We start from the raw sequence: 17580 nt of genomic DNA, 5'->3' as shown, positions 1-17580 counted from the left end.
TTTTACACCTGGTTTGCATTAATATAAATGAAGTTAAACTTAGTGGATAATCAGTTCTGATTGTAAACATCCCCTAATGCTTTTTAATGTTGTCATTGGACCATTTTTGAAAGGACGCCACTGCCTGGCTAGATCTAAACCCAAAGATTTTGTGAGACTTGGCTTATGTGGATTTATAACATGGCACTCAAAGCAAGGAAATATTTTCTAATAGCACAGAATTGAAAACATGATCTCAGATATGAAAACTCAGCTTTCTGGAACATATCATCACTTGGAGTAGTATATCTGTCTCCATGAATATTTTTTTGGTTAACTAAATAACCACATTTAAAGTCTAATCTTCCTTTTTCTAGAAAGACCTTTGTGAAGATTGATGAGTTGGTGACTGTTGTCTATTAGGTTATGGATAGTTATGCAGCCATAACTATAAATACTTCTACATAATGTCTTTTTATTTCACTAAGGAAAAAGCTGGCCCAAGAGCTCACTTTTCTTGTTTGATGTTTCTATAACATTTCCCATTCCACCCTAAATACACTAAGAAAAGTTTGTGTAGAAACTATTTCAGTCTCTGTTGAGCTGCAGCTACCACAAACTGCATTTAGCAGCATGAAAGCTGGCCACACTGCCCAACACTTCAATACAGGAAATGAAAATAAATGCCATGTTAATGTCAAGCTAGATGTGTTAGCTGGGAAGTCTGGCTCTTCCCTTTTAGAGATGTGGAACAAAAATACCCCAGTATATAAACCTTAAGCATTACTAGACTTCTATTTATACCTCTATAATTAGAACTCAAATTCATGGTCCCATCCTAGCTGTTGGCAGAGGAGAGAACTGAGCTGGGGAGAACCAGGCTAGAGCAACAGTTCTGTCCAGGGAACATGAAGTGACTGGGAATCTGTGAAAAGTATAAAATGTAACTTTGGTACACATGAATTTCTAGAGTATACTGCAGTGGGTTTAATGCCAGTACAGTATGTATCTGTATGACCCCTTTTAAAAGAGACTGGGATTTTTGCTGTTTCCATCAGTGGGAATAGAATACAGTTTTAATTTATTGTGGCCTTAACACACCTGATTTTGTGGTGGTGTGATCCTGGAACAAAGCAGAGAGAAAGAGGAATGTAAATCTATAGGAGATAGATTGGATCTTGGTGGAGAGATAACTAGCTATGGGTGTTGTTTGTAGTAGTTAGCCACATGTTATGCTTTGTGTGATGTACTGTCTCTGTCTCTTGAGCTGAGGTCACTTGAGGACAGACTGGAATTTTTTTACTTTAAGTGGTAGTGCAATCAGGCTCACTGCATTTACTGAATGAACTATCATCCAGTGTGCCTACATTAAAAACTGTTTTGCAGGGTTAAGATCAATTACTTGTTTTTGCTTTGGATGCTTCGCATTCTTGCTCATGGTTGGATTGGTGTTATGTGAGAAGGGAGGGTTGTGGGTTCATACTCATATACTCATGTAGCTGCAGACATACTTTACCCAAAAAGTAAAACAGTCCAAAACCTCAGATCAAAAGATGGAGACATTTTTTAAACCTCTAACAAAAGTAATAAATGGAACTAAGAATTAACTTTGTCAATTTTCACCCCTCCCTCAATAAATCACTAAAATCTTGGCTTTTATCTTAGATGGATAACACAATAGGCACTAGAGCACACCAACATTACGCAAATACTTCATGTGCTATCAATTATTTTGGAAGGAGTCATCATCTGAATTGTGAAATGCTTTGACCTTTTTTTAAATGAATAGTGTAGGAAGAGGAGAGTGTTAGTTAGGCTGACACATTGTTTCTCTTGTACTTGTGTGGGTATATTTCACAGTATTCAGAAGAACACAGCAGTGAATAGGGTCCCTGCCTCCATACCCAGCCCCTCCTGACCTGTGGAGCCAGAGATGACCCTGGTACGTGAGAAGGGGATAGAAGTGAAGTGAGCAATAACATTTTGTGTGCTGCTAAAAAGCATTTGGATGTTATGAAATCAAGAGAATACATTCAATGGGGATGCAGCTGTGCAACCCTGACAGTTGATGACTTTCAGTCTTCAGCTAGTAGGAAGGTGAATGCCCCTGATGGAGTTAGGACACAGAGCAGGCCCATGTGCCTGGAGTGTGTTCTCATGGAAAGGATTCTCCTAACAGACTTCTTCTAAAATGAAAAGATGGCCAAAATGAATATACACCTGTAGGGTGTGATGAAATAACAACAATGAGTTTCATTAGAAATTTCCAGAGATATTCTAGATTTCAGATTTGATGTACCTACTGATTTAAAGTGATTTACTTTGAACACTCATCTTTGCCAAGGCTGACATTCTCCATTTTAGTTAACACTGCTAGCCATGTACATTTTTCTGAAAACCATCTCATTTTTAGGCATTAGCACAGATTGATTCCATCAACATTTCCCCAATTATTCTGAACTTCAGAATATGTTTTGCCTAGAAAGCAGTAAGTCCTGTACTGTTCTCTCAGTTGGCTATGCTTGATTTCTTCTTAGGTTGTTTTCCATATATGGGTGTCAATGCTTTAATCTAGCTGGGTAGGTGAAAGCTGAATTAAATTGGGTAGTTTCTAGTCTTCTTCCATATCTCAGTACTGATTTCACAGCGGGCAGTCATGCCCTGCACCCAGCTGGGCACATGGCTTCAGACCTTGAGGTGCCAGCAGCCACCTGCAAACAGGGAGCTGAAACCAAACACCTTGAACAAACAGCACCCTGGGCAAACCATCTTATTTTATTATCAACTTCAGAGTTTATTAATTTATCAAACCAGGTCAAAGTGATACAACAAGTACAACAAGTACATAAATAAGTACTGTAACAGACATACATCTCATGAAGAGAATGCAAAACATGACACTGTGTATTTTGTTGTCTTTAGTGACCAGAAACCGGAAAAACGCAACACTGCATTTTACTAAATGATGCTTATGATTGTTTTTTGCTTTTCTTAAGAAGTGTTTATGATAAAATAAATACACAATCTGGATTCCACTAGTCCTGTCACAAATCCAAAAAAGCAGGTTGCCATCCTTATAAAAAAATTACAAACACTGTACACTTTCCACTTAGTCTTTTGCCACCAGCTACTGCTACAAACAGACAATGCCTGTTAGGTGAGAAATCAACTGCTGGTCTTCTCACCAGAACACTACAATTCCTCAGAACCTCTTCCTAAAGATTTATAATAAAATTTTACAGTCCTGCAGCACATTTCAACCCAGTAGTTGCCATGTGCAATCAGTGCTTCTCATGCCAAACTGCTTCTTCTACAGTTACACTGCAGCTCTGGTGCAGCGAGGTCTTAGGGCCTTTATTTAGATATGCTACACCCCTATCCAACACCAGGACAGGACTTGTGGAAGTATCAGTGCCCTGGAAAGGTGGCAGGACAGTTCACTTAGTTCTTCTTTTCATGAACAGTGATAGAGGATTTCTCTTAGCCAGGTGTTCCTGCATTTCAACTTGCTGCACTTTCAAATGGCCTGTATGCCCAAATCTCATCTGCTCTCTGTCCAGCCCTAGGGGCAGCAGGGTGGCCCTGACATCACCCTGGATGTTTTCTCCTAATTCCCTTCAGCCTTTCCTTCACCTTCATGTCTGTTCTCCTCACTTGCTCCTCTTTGTTGAGAAGCTCTGCATCCCACTCACACACACAGCATGGCCAGGCCCTGGGTGCCATGGAGAAGCCTGGTCCTGAGGCCTGCACTGCTGATGGAGGCTGCCAGGGTCTGCTGCTCCAGCCAAGCATCCCCTCACCATGGTGAAGCTCTGCCTGAATGGGCTTTTGGCATTCAGCACCAACCTCTCCCACAATTTCATCCCTTTAGGAATGTGGACACCCTTGAGTGCTGTCACTGGCAGAATGACAAACCTCAAAATCCTTCCTGTCACTGTTGATTTCACTCCCTGTGAAGCTCCAGCCCCTGGCTCAGGCCATTTCCATAAAGCTTTGTTTCCTAGCTTGTGTTTGAACAGCACTATTCCTGTGCCTGTGGAGTAGAAAATGGGAGCAAAAGCAGGCAGAGTCACTTGCATCTTGGGATTTAATCCAATATTGCAGCCACAGGGCAGTGCAGGATTTTGGTGGAAACAGTTTTCAAATTGTTATAATTACTCTGCAGATGAAAGTCACTTCTCTTAAACGCACTGTAGATGTGCTATACTAAATTTAACAGAATCTCTCAGATTTGAGAAGATAACAGTTGTCACAACAAGCAGCTGCTTGTTGTGCTCTACAAGACTATAGCTGTTTTTGTTTGTCATGGGAGAGAATTATTCTTGACACATGAGAATTGAGACGCCCTCAGAAAAATGAAGATTATGTTTGCAACAAATCAGAACAAATAAATTAAGTTCTGTCACAACTTTTAAGGCATTATTAACTGTGAGTTTTAATGGTTTAGGTGTTTTGAAAATACTGCAAGTACTTCACCACCTTCTGCCACATCTCTTTAGAAGGTGGTTTACCAGCCAAGAGCATGTGTAAATAGGGCCCAGAAGAATGAAGTTATTAGGGTTATTATAGGGAGCTAACACTTTTAGAGAAGTGGGTGGAAGAAACAGTGAAAACCACTTGAAAGTCAACATTTGCTCCAATTGCTACAAAAATATATTGATTGCCACTAACACCTGCTGTTCAGTTTATGGACTTTGTTTGCTCAACTACAAGACATCATTCCAAAGGCAGGCTGCTAAGGAGTCTGTTAGTTTAAATCTGGTTTTTATGTCTCCAACATGAACATTGTATCACTCCTATTTTTCCTCCACTACTACAAGAAATCCATGAGTCATTTCAACACCAGAAATGGTATAAATTCAGGAGAATTATACCATATCAGGACAGGATATAATGCTCTCCATAGCTCCTGCACATTTATTAGGCGTCCTTCTTTTCATTAGTTTGAATAACTTGCCAAATAATAACAGTAAAAATGTTCTGGTTTCTCTTTTTAACTTGTAAAGAAATGCAACTCTAGGAAAGCACAGTCTTTCTTTCTCCTTCCCCCACCAGTAACACAGAGCCTTCTGCTCTTTTGGAGGAGATATTTGAACAGTTGACACAGACCACTACACATAAAGCAGCAAATTTGCTGTGCATGATGTGAATAATTACTGCATTATAGTTTTGGGGTTTAGGGCAACTGCTGACTTAAGCAAAATAAGCCTGCAGTCCAGCTGCAGATCCAAGTTTTCAGAAGTTTTCTTGTGTTTTTCCCTCCAGTGCTGTCTCCCTTAACAGTGACCCTTTTCAGACTTTTCAAGGTACAAAACCTTTACCAAATCCTCGAGCTCAGTCCTGCACACTCTGCTTTCACACATTTGGCTGATCTGAGCTTCTCCCTCGCTAAATATTTTCCACTGGCCTGAAAACAAAAACACAAAGGAGACAGATATTGACTTAGAAAAGGGCACAGGGACTTAGAAGACATTTACAAGCACTCTGCAAACCAACTGATTCACAATGGTCAAAGAGGGAATGTCCAATCCTCCCATGGAAAATATTTGAAGCATCTTATAACCATGTAACATATTCCATGCAAAATAACTTTGTTAAAAAAATAAATATGGATCAGAATATTCTTATTTTCTTTAATTAAGTAGTCCTGTAAGTTGGCTCTATTTATTCAACCATTTCATGACACTAGATACCCTGGCAAACCAAAGTATTTAAAAGCTGGGAAGCAACACAGATAAATGTTTCATGTGCTGTGAACTCCTCCTACCTGTGCCTAATACAAAGTGTGATGGAAAATAGTATTTCTACACATTAATGATAGTGGTAACAGAAATGCATGCTGTCCTGGTAACTAGAATACTACTGGCTACAAGAATACCTTGCAGGTAACAATTACAAGCTTATGGAAGGCTGACAGCAAAAAACTAGGGAATTTTTTATATGAAAACATATCTGTATCTCAATAGGTTTGTAACAATTAAGAATATATTATTTCTGGGGAAAACACTTTTAAACTAGGGAATAAGTTATAGAAAAAAATTTCAAGTTGTAATATGAAAGAACTAGGAATTAAAAATGTCTACATCCTATTTCAGTTAGCAAATTAGCTGAATTACTAATTGTTAACTATTGTCACAATCCCAAACCGGATGAAATAAAAAAAACAAATTGAATCAAGAGTGATAAAGTAGTACATGTCCTTTCACAAAACATATTTTAATAATGAAGATGTTGTTAAGAACATAGGAAAGTAATCTTTCAAACACAACATAAGTGCATGTAGAACCCCTTTAAAAATATCTGATTTTTTTCCCTTCTAAATTACTTTCTAAAACACTGGGGTAACTCGACATGTTACATAAATAAATCCAAATTCTGCAGCTGTGCTGACATTAGTCATATTTCAGACTTACTCTAGCATGGGCAGAAAAGATCCTATATTGTACTTTATCAAAACACAAGAGACTAAGACAGCAAGTACATGAACTACTGTTATATGTACCTATATTTTAAATTGCTGTGCTTCGATTACTTAAATCTCAACTTATCAAATGCTGTGATCATATACTAGAGGAAAATTCAGTACATCCCTTTGACTGGGATGAGTAACAGAGAATGTTTTTCATGGCTATGATTATATGGAGAGTAGAAACCTCAGTAGGTCAGAATTTTACTTACTAAGGGTTGTCCTTGTTATCAACTTGAAGTAAGGAAGTCCTTCAAATTCTCTCTTGGACAATTTTTCAACATAGAAGTGATGCAGAATTCCTTCAGCAAAGAAATGAGAAGTGCATGTTACTGGAAATGTGCCCGTTGTTCTAAACCTGGAGTGCTGTCCTGCCTTTTTATAAAATTTTCAGTCTATTCTTTTTTAAATTCTGTTTCTTCATTCTTCTGTTTTTTGCTATTCCCCTGTAAAACTATTCTCCTGTGAAGCTGGGATTGCAGTGAGTTTGTGAAGGGTGTGAGAATTAGCCAATTCTTTTCCAAAACATTGAATCCTTCCTAATTATGAGTAAATGCAAGATTACAACAGAAGCCAAAAGTCCCAGTGTCTTGGAGAAAAACAGCATAATTCTGCAGTCAGATACCATTTTGAGCCAGCAGGCAACATGACTGTCAAATCATTATTAGGCTTTGTGGCTTTTTAACACACAAGGTAGTTGTGAAGCACCCAGTGTTTTGTGATTTCTTTTCTGCTCCCACTTTGGCCTTGGTTTTCTCCTTTAAAGCATCTAGAGATGCATCATTTCCATGCAAAAGGGTTCCCCATGAGGATTAAAGCAGATAGGGATGATTTTTCTGAAGCTGGAGATAATTTTTATTACACTGAAAGTTCATGATTTGCAGTAGTGCTTGGGCTTCTGAATCTTCTCTATTTTGTTCTAATTTTACCAGTTAGTCTAGTAAAAGATATTGTTTCCATCCTTAACACATTTTTGGCCATATTCTATATGCACCATCATGGGTGTATCATCACATGGCAGACAGGGCAGACCAATTTCAATGGAAAGCTTTTTGGTCCATCCTAAGTAAGAGCCTCCAGGCACTTGTTTCAAACCCTACTATCCATTTACCTGCAATAAATTACACAGAGTAATACTGAAAACCTGTTTGTCATTGTGCTTTTGCTCCCAATGAAGGGTAGGAGTTAGCAGAAGTACAGCTTTGTGTGTTTCTAATGAGTTTTATACAGAAAAATTCGAGTATGTTGGAAGTTGTGTAATAGTGATATCCTAAAGAGCCAAAAGAACAGCAAAATGCTTAAAATCTGTAAACTGTCCTGGGATTTTAATGGAAGATGATACACTGTTTAAAAAAGAACTTTCTCAACTCACCTTTTTTAATTGTCCACACATGTATTTCTATTTGAGGTGGCTTTTCAATCTCTATTGCAATTTTCCTGATGGTTTCTCCTTCCTCTGTGAAAATGGATTCATAGACAGGAAATGTCTCTTTCCCACAAAAGTAATCTTTGTTGTCAAAGGTTTGGCTTGGCACATCTTCTGTTTAAAAAACAAAAAGGACAGAGCACATACTACAGCTATAATCAAGTCCTCCAGAATTTACTTGGCATCAATAGCCAAGAATGGTTAGTTTGAAAGTAGAATGTTCATTTGTATGGCCACACAAATCCATCTCCAGCTGTTAACACAGACACTTAACAGTGTTCTGCCACGTTCTGCCTGTCCATGGTGGTAAGACAGTATTTATACTTGTAATCCAGTTTCCTAAGGGAATGAGCTGTGTACAACAATGTGGTCTGAGAGACTCCTCACAAGTCTTGAACCTGTTGTCTACTTTTCAAGCATATTTTGAAATTATGGTAGAAATCTCAGGGTAGTAAAAGAACTAAATGAAAATTGGTGGTTGGTTAGAGTGAAGAGACCCAAATTAATGTTTTGCTGAGGAAAAGAATCTATGAGGTTTGCATTTTGCTTGCAGCAGCCACGTGGCCAGTGCAAGCCTGAGCCAGCCGCAGCACACATTATCCCTTGCCCACCTGGTAAATTTGTAGAGACTGAGTAGAAATTGTAATTATTCTGTTTGCAATTGAAAGTTGGGCAGGATTATAAGAGAGATGATGCAACTTAGAGGCTCAGACCACTTTTTGTGGAAACACCTAACAATTAATACATCTCCACAGGTACAAGACAGACTGTAGGAAAAGGTTCAGGTTTCTTAAAAATGGGTACATAGGATCTCAAGAAACAAGGCAGTAACCTCCTTTTTGCCATGAATTTTTCTATTGAAGGCTTTGTTGGCTGTTCTTCCAATGAAATCTGTGGATCTCTGCTTCACAAGTATCCAAAAGACCCAGATACACACCTCCTGGCTGCCTACTGCCACTGCATCGTGGCTTTTTCCCAGTAAGCAAGACTAGCAGGAGAAGATGGGAAGTGTGCATTCTACAAATGTTTCTACAGTGGCTGAGCAGCTCATTCCCTCAGAGCATTCTTGCCCAGTGCACCACCAAACAAACACAGAAATGGGTACATAAGGGAACTGTTTAAAGGCACATAAGGGAGCTGGACAGTCCTTTACCATTTCTATTACATGAAACATGGCTTTTCATTTGGCAAAACCATCAGCAGAATCCTTTTGGGAAATTTTTCACTAGCTGTAAGCATTTATTTTAGTAATGTCTACATAAGTTTTATCATTAGTGCAGCATAGACACAATACTAAATCTGTGATAAGTTAGTATTTATTTTAAGGATTAAGTTATGTAACTGACACCAATCAGAGTTATGAATCCTTCTGGTACATTTTAGAAAGCAGAAATGATGTTATCTCCATGTGGATTTTAGAAGCTGGAAAATATTTGAAGGTTCTGTTGGCACTGTAGTGGGGGAAGGATGGGAGTCTTTTGGCAGTAATGAACTTTCTGTATACATTTCTGTAATACTCTCTTTGGAAATGAGCATCAGGAAGTTGTGTTAACAGCAGAGAGAAAGGCAGTGACTGCTAAGGACATGTGCCAGCAGCATGTCCCCTGTGTGAGGAGCAGCAGCAAGAGGAGAGGTGGCCAGGCAGCTCTGTGTCACACTGAGGCCCCTGCACACACACTGGAACATGGCACAGCTGCTGCTGCTGTTCACATCAGAGCTTGTGGTCAGGGGGCTTGAGCCAAGCCCTTTAACATGCACAGCAAAAAGGTGGTCTGTGATCAACTTTGTTTTACCTGGACAGACTTTACAGCATTTTCCTTCTACTTTCTGAGGGTATTTGCAGGGATATTGTTCTGGACAGTGAATTTTCTTACATTCTTGTTTGGTGATGTTGCAGGTGCACAACACACACTCTACGACTCCAAAGGCCCGGAGATTGGGATGCCAAGATTCACCATGTGAGTATGTTTTGCCATTTGAAACACAAACTACAGAAGAAAAGAGAAGGAAAAAGTTAAAGTGGAAAAGGTACATTCACTTCCTACCTGTCTATAAATATTCATTTAATTCATGCTCATTGTTTAAAGTAGTCTTTCTATACATCATCTGTTAGCATCTCAGGTCTATTTCTCTGCTTTTTAATTTTAACTTGTAGTTCCTTTATTTAAAATGAGTCTGAGCCCGTGGTCACCCTCTTCTGAGCAGTTTTTCCTCGATGCCAACTCTGCTGAAGTCCATTAAGTTTTGAGGAAAACAGTGAAAGTCAAGTGTCTGACTAGCTCCCTCCACCCCAGTTCATGCATTTCAGTTATGCATTAACCAGCTTAGAAAACTCACTTCTTCCCCTTGTATTCTCAGTCCACACACAGGACACAGCCTGCTACAGTGGCTTTGGCTGCATTTGAATTGAATTTGGAGATAACAGGTTCATGTCATTTGAGTCATCTGCACAGCTCCAGCCATTTGCTGAACACAGCCTTTGCAGTGAGAGCAATGCTATCTGCTGGCTGGATTAGAGATACCTGGGCCTTTTATTGCTAGTACATGAGAGTTCTGCTATGTAGCACACAGAAAAAAACCACAGAATACTTGCAAAATGAAGCTTAATTCCTTTGTGGAAATATGTATGTCAATAGGTATATAAATTCATTTGGCTTTTGGAATCACAAGAAAACTTGAAAAGATTCATTAGGGACTGAAATTTCATTCCAAAAGCTTCTAAGAACTTCAGAATATTTATTCATCAGAGCCCCTGGGATTCAGAGAAATACAGCTGACACAAAGAGAGTGGAAAAATCCATGCTGGTAGGTGCCACTTTGGGTCACCCAGCAGTTGATGGAAATTAAATCACTTTACACCATGTTTCCATTTGTCCTATAAATCCTACTTCTTTCTTTTTAAATATTTTATAAACACAAAGAAAAATGCAAACTAATCCTAACAAGGTGAAAGAAAGGGCACTGCCTGATTTCTAAAAGCAACAAAAGTGAGCTGGGATATGTTGTAAATATTTCCAATTCTTCTAATATTCCATCATTTTTATTAATGTTTTTTATTTGTAAAATATGTTCCTATTTTGCCCGTAACTTTCAAAAGCAATTTAAATTTTATCTGTAATCTGAAATTTATATCTAACTGGTAACAGATGTAACCAACTGGTTTATATATTTTAGTGAGTTACTGAGATTTATGGGGAGTGTTTTTTGCAATGTCTTTCATGAGCTTATGCTATCATTTTGTTGGTAATTTGCTATTTTTTAACTATTTTTTTAAGACATGGAATTTTTTTAGAGATAAGAAACAGTTTTGTTTCTCAAATAAAAGTGAAGTTTTATCTGTAAACTAAGAACATGGGAGAAAGAACTAGAAATTTAAAAACTGGTAAGTACTCAGCTGCTCAGCAGGCTTCTTACATGCTTAAATAGCATACTATTGCTAATTTGTGTGCTTCCATGGACTTCTTTTCCCCCAGCCAGAGTTCTCCAGATCCTTTATGGACATAAATACTTCTGAGCTGTCCCTGACAGATGAAGGGATAATACATGACATTGTATGGATACATACTCTCTGTCTTTTAAGGGGTTTTTGACACAGAACAATTAAATAAATACTCTGAGGCAGGAGATGAAGAGTCTAGTAGAAGCCAAATACTGGCAAATAACTTCCAGTTCTCCTGTTTTTAGTGCTCTTCATGCTCAGAATGAGAAATCTGTATCCTCACAACCACACAGTATTTGCATGTCAGAAGAGCTGTGAGTTTGTTCTTTAACTTGTTGAAATGTGTCTCAAGGGACATGTGCATTAATTACTAAAACACTTGTTAATTGCACAGGAACAAAAGAAAACACATGGTCAGCATTCCTGTTTCCATCATGGGGATCTCTCAGACATTCTCCAGGCAGTGAGTGTCTGAAGTTATACTGCATCCAGAAATATGCTGCTCGTCTGTATGTCCTTTATTTGCTGAAACAAGTCAGTTAGAAACTGCTTTGATGATGTCTTCATGTGCAAATTACATGTCAAAGACATTGCACTGTGTGGAGATTCCTGCTCCTAGATTCACCATAAAACACTGGCATGATCTGAATGCTTTTTCATGCTTGTTCAGGTGGATAATAAAGATCCTATAGCCAACATTCCTTCTGTTAGTTAATACCTTAAAAGATTAGTTGGCCCTAATACAAGGGATTTTAACTCTTTGTGGTAGTTTCTAACTATGCTGACTGGTATTTATGGATAGATGCTCTTCTGAGCATGTGTTTTTACAGCTATTTCTTTTATAGCTTCCTAGGCCTGTTCCTGCAGACCTCTGTTCACAGAGGTACACCCCCTGTGGGAACTGAGCATTCCAACCTTTTTACTGTACAAAACCTGCTGTCCCACTTACTGGTGAACTGGTATTTTCCCTTTACTTTTGTCCTTCCTGTAGTGCATGAGGAGCATGAATTGAATATGGTTTGCCACACGGGCTTAGAATTCTGCTGTCCCCAAAATGTAGCATGTCCTTTATTCTATTAGAAGGAGGCACTAAAAGATTCTTTACAGTAAGAATCATTACATTGGTTAAATTTGGGCATCCAGTACAGGCTAATTGCCTACTCTGCCTCTTGTGTTAGTCACAGGGGAGGGAGATATCCCTTGTATCCCACTGTCTCAGGAAACTTGTTTAAGGTGGAGGAAGACATGAGACTGTCTTTCATGAGAATAATTTGCTAAGTCTCGGAGGCAGAAAACCTCCCGATACTGTAACAAAGCTTTATGGTTTGAGATTTGCAGGGCAGTTGAAATATAAGCTGTTTGCAGCTATAAAAGTTACAAAATAGGAGAGAGTGTAAGGAAAATAGCCACAAACAATTTCTTCCAGGACAAGTCACTGTGTGAACAAGTTAGTGAATCTAAAGGCATTGTGGTGTCCTTTGTGACACAAAGCACTCCCTTCCCTGGCAGCCACCACATGAGCTCTCAGAATTATGGGGCACAATCCCACAAAGTAACTCAGAGAGCAACACTACTTTTGCAGAGCGAAATGCAATGTTGTACATATAGGCAGACCTGATCTCAGTCAAGAAGGAATTTCATATCCTCCATAGCTTATTGCTTTTTCCTCCCTCATTTGCATGGGATTTCTCAATACCAGTGTGAATTTTCAAGATCCTGCTGTATATTTTGAGAGGTCTTTTTGAGCTCTAGGTGGCTGATCCTGACGCAGAGCAATCCTGGCAGAAGTGCCTGTCCTTACCGCGGCCGTGCCGGTGCTTGTTGTTGATGACGATCTGGACGATGGTTCCCGAGGCCTGCTGGGGGTCGGGCAGGACCCCGCGGTTGCTCCTGGCACTGGGGAATCGGGGCACGTTCACTGCCTGCCTGCCTGAGCTGCCCGCCAGCTCGTAATGGGAGCGGGGGTAGGAGTGCCTCTGGGGACAGAGAGAGAGAGGGGAGTCAATGTCTCATTGCAGTGAACCAGGGGCTGGAGCAGGGAACGAGCACTGCTGGATAAAAGTAGGTGTCGTAGTGCAGAGCATGTTTTCTAAAAACACTGCTTCTTTTCAGAGAAGCATTTTCCTAAATGCTCATGAGCCTGAAGGTTTCATATTACAGCCCTTATTTGTGACTGTGTTTGCAGGGTTCTTAGGATGAGGGAAGAGACGAGGATCTGACTCCATGTTTCAGAAGGCTTGATTTATTATTTTATTATATATATTATATTAAAACTATGCTAAAAGAATAGAAGAAATGATTTCTTCAGAAGGCTAGCTAAGAATAGAAAAAGAATGATTACAAATGCTTGTGACTGACCAGAGAGTCTGGACAGCTGGACTGTGATTGGCCATTAATTAGAAACAACCACATGAGACCAATCACAGATCCACCAGTTGCATTCCACAGCAGCAGATAATTATTGTTTACATTTTGTTCCTGAGGCCTCTCAGCTTCTCAGGAGAAAAAATCCTAAGGAAAGGATTTTTCAGAAAATATCATGGCTACACTTATTTTATAGACATGATTCTTCTCACTCACCCAAAGATCTGCTGGTTCGTGTATTTAACTAGTGAACCTAATGCTTAAAAGCCCTACAGATCCTCTCCAAATGTTAAAAAAATCATCTCTTGAGCAGTAAGTTGTTAATGGATACTTTTATCACCAAAGACAGTGAAGCCCTATAGTAAATATATGTGTGTATGTGAACTGGAAGCAAGTATTTGCAATTATTATTTAAAAGCAATTCTTGAATAGCAAACCAATGCTGTCAAATTTTATTCTTATAGAGCATATACAGAAAAAAAACAAATCCAGAAACTTCAGGAACTCTTGCTCTAATTCAGCATTATTCATGAATTCAGGTTGAGTGAAAGAAACTTGTTTTGGGCTAGATTCACAGAACCCAGAATGAAGCAGTAGATATTCAGACCCTTTATCATCCTTTTCTGTTTTTTCCCCAATGTACTGCCATGCCCAGCACAGCAAGAAAGTCTGTCTTTAAACTGTAGGTCCCACTTACAGCTTCCCTGTTGGCTGGCTGCCGGAATATGTCTCCATCAGAATGTTCCCATGATAATTCTCCATCTCCTGTACATGAAGCAGAATAGTATCCATTAGAGGAGTAACTGTGCAACACCTTGGGAGATACAGAGGGGAAAAATCTCACCTGGCTTTACAGCTGTATTAGGTTCTAGTGAGTAACAAGGAATAAATATGAAAATCAGCATATTTTGATAGTAATGTACTTGGCCGTGCAGGGAGCGGAAACTGACTCACAGTTTCCTCCCCGTGAGCTGTGCTGGATCTTTGCAAATATTTTGTTTAGGTTTGCATGTCATAGAAAACAGAGCAGCGAGATAAAAGAGCTTCTGCCATATTGAAAAGGACAAGGTAGATTGTAAGATAAATGATCATTTACCATTTTTAAATAAGAGCAGTAGACAGGAGAATACATTTAAAAAGCCCTGGATCACTGCAGACAGTGGGTCGCCTCTAGTGCATAATCTGATGTAATCTCAGCCCTGCTATGGAAATGCTAATGAACTGGTTTCTCATTAGTGACTGTGTCTGATGTGACTGATTTCTCCAGTGTAAGGCCGGTTTACTGCATAGCTATGTTTGATACTTTGAAAGTCAGATTGATTTTTGTAACTGGAAGAGGCTGGTTTCAGATACAGCTCAAATAACTACCTGGTAAGTGACATCAGACAATTAACAAGGATTTTCTTTAATTAACTGTCAGTGTATTACAATTAAAACAGTATATCACTGTATTTCTTCCTGGGAACAGAACTATCACTTTGCTTGTTTGAGATCAGGTGGCTTCACAAGCATTTTGCCTGGCAAAAAGTTTCAAGATTTGAAAAGATACTGTGGAGTAACATGGCAAAGCAGCAAAGAATGAGGAACAATCTCTGTGCAAGGAGAACTGCAGAGAAATCCTCATCCTTGTTCTGAGGTGATGTGTTAATGCAGCACAGAGCTCTGCCCTCCTGAGAGATCAGCTCAGCTCCTCCACGGTGCCACACATAAGTTAATTACCACTGCATGGTCCCCAGAAAAAGCAGCTTTGTCACCCTGCTGCACTGACAGGACTACACAGCTTCTGTGCAAGACTCTTTCCTTCAAACTGCACAGAGCTCTCTGCATCCTGCTGCTTTATTAGCACTGATGCACTCTCAAATACCTTCCTGCTGGCTCAGCCATCCCCTGCTCAGAGCTTTTGGTTCAGTTTGTGCACTCAGCCAACTCCTCAGGTCAGGTGCTGTGGGACTATGCTGGTTTGTGTTTCACAGCTCTTGCACCATAGGGAAAGGTATACAACTAACTAGATAATACTCCTTATTTTTACCATGCAATAGCACTGAGTTCAAACAAGCAGAATATCAAAAGAATGAAGCAGCACAAAGGTGCAAGCAGGGGAGATATTCAAAGCATCCTGGCATCATTGATATTTTGAGTGGCACTTCTGAAAAGCACAGGTACCTGTAAGTGCTTATCTGCAGCTTTGAGAACAGGCCATAGATGCTTGGATACCCTGAAAGTGGTGGTTCAAGTGCCATAATACTAATAGTGAGATAAAATACATTTAGAAATTCTCAGACATTTTGGGCTTTTAGACAGACAGTTAGGTTTAGACATGCAGAGAGGCTGGGAAGGCCCCTAGAATCAAGTGTCCACAGGATCTAAATTGCAATAGCTAGTAAAATACTGAAGTCACCTGAGTATTGTCTGACACCTAATTTAAATTCAAATAATTGCCCTTGCCTCTGAATTTAAATTCTCGTGTCTTCCACAACTTGAGTAGGTCTGCTAACTTGTCAAATAGAATCTCATCTTTTTATTACAAAGCTTCTCTAGCCAGAGTAATGGCAGCTACTTCAATACATCATTTAAAGCCTTGATTTACCTCATTGGGAGGATGCAACTTTATCATCAGAGCATTCTCACCTTGTTTCAATTTAGGAAAACAAAGGTAGCAATGTTACCTTGCTGGCACTCACAGAGTAATTTCCCAACATGCATTGGATTGTAATTAAATGAGAAACTTGGAGAAAGTGTCCTGATTGACAGTGCTGGTGCACAGACAAGGCTCTGAGAGGGGAAGAGTAAGTTCAGAGCCTGTCCTTCTGTGACCGGGCTTGAACGTACCTCTGCAAACTGGACAGCAGGACTCCGGAACAGAAACTGGGAAAGAGCAAGTTAACTTGGGGCAAGTCTTCAATCCACAGTACACATTTCCTTCCTGCCAGTAAAATACAAAAGGGAATTTAGAAGGAGTTGTTGATTGTCTGGTACTGTATATTCTTTTTTTTTATGGACATGCTTAAATCTGTGTTTACATAAATGACACTCTATGCAAAAAGCAGAATATTAGATTAGAACAGTCTGTTCAGTACTTGGCCTATGCAATTATTAGTTCATGAAGAATATGATTATGATTTTATGAGAGGAAATAGAGAGCTGCCAGTAGTTGATACTGAAGAGCTGGTTGGATTGAGAGGGATGTTTTGGTTCAGACATGCTCTGAAGAGTCACTGGGTGACTGCTCAAATATACTGGATTTGAATTGTGACATCTCAGGAATGGCTCTGTGGCCCAGTGCCAGCTCAATGCTGTCCCCTCCCAGCCTTGGGGCTCTTTACTTATCAGCTCAGTCTAAATGAAATCAGTCATTGGTTTAGTGCTATATTTGCCAGTTAGGTTGAAGGGAAATATTCTATATGTGCTAAGCAGCAGTGTTTTACCTGCTGCCTGTGCACTGTGAGCTCAGTCACAGCAGATGCAGAGTATGCATTGTGCACTGTGTTTAAGAGGTCATCTGGCATTTATTTACCAGGTACTGCACACTCTCACCAGCGCTGAGCACTCTCATGAGTTCATCATTAATTCTCAATTCCCAGCCTTTGCTATGCATTGCTTATATTTCAGTGTCATATCTTCTAGAAAGGAGAACTGGAGCATAGACAGAGCAGGGATCTGTCAAATCATGTTACTTACTGAGCAGCTGCACTGGGCACACTGGTTTGCTTGCCTGTTTTGGAAAAGGCCCTCAGCCACAAACATTTCTCCATGGTGGTAGGTGGTGCCATTGTATTCACAGGATTTCCCGGTGATTTTGCTGCTTACTGAGAAAAGGGAGTCTTCTGGAAGCAAGGGAAAAGGAACATTTCATGCAAATGTTCTTGAAAATTCACAGTGTCATAAATACAGGGGAGGAAAAACTTC

General features: G+C 39.6%; 1 protein-coding gene across 4 annotated transcripts in view; it reads right to left on the bottom strand.

The window, feature by feature from the left end:
• Positions 1–2770: 2770 nt before the first annotated feature.
• The window catches only part of CHRDL1 (chordin like 1), a 38360-nt gene continuing 23550 nt past the window's right edge, over positions 2771–17580 (bottom strand). For 2 of the 4 annotated variants that reach the window (XM_064713299.1, XM_064713303.1), the window contains exons 5-12: positions 17353–17498; positions 16504–16597; positions 14372–14439; positions 13112–13286; positions 9665–9859; positions 7818–7985; positions 6658–6747; positions 2771–5386 (exon numbers count right to left, since the gene is read on the bottom strand). In XM_064713299.1, coding sequence (XP_064569369.1) covers positions 5256–5386; positions 6658–6747; positions 7818–7985; positions 9665–9859; positions 13112–13286; positions 14372–14439; positions 16504–16597; positions 17353–17498 — 1067 coding nt within the window. In that variant the 3' untranslated portion in view covers positions 2771–5255. The remainder of the gene's footprint in view (positions 5387–6657; positions 6748–7817; positions 7986–9664; positions 9860–13111; positions 13287–14371; positions 14440–16503; positions 16598–17352; positions 17499–17580) is intronic. The other 2 variants (XM_064713302.1, XM_064713300.1) reach the window with 2 other exon arrangements.

The sequence above is a fragment of the Zonotrichia leucophrys genome, chromosome 4A (assembly GCF_028769735.1).
Source record: "Zonotrichia leucophrys gambelii isolate GWCS_2022_RI chromosome 4A, RI_Zleu_2.0, whole genome shotgun sequence".
Taxonomy (NCBI): domain Eukaryota; kingdom Metazoa; phylum Chordata; class Aves; order Passeriformes; family Passerellidae; genus Zonotrichia; species Zonotrichia leucophrys.
The sequence above is the reverse complement of the archived record's forward strand: the minus strand, read 5'-3'. Positions and strand labels throughout refer to the sequence as shown.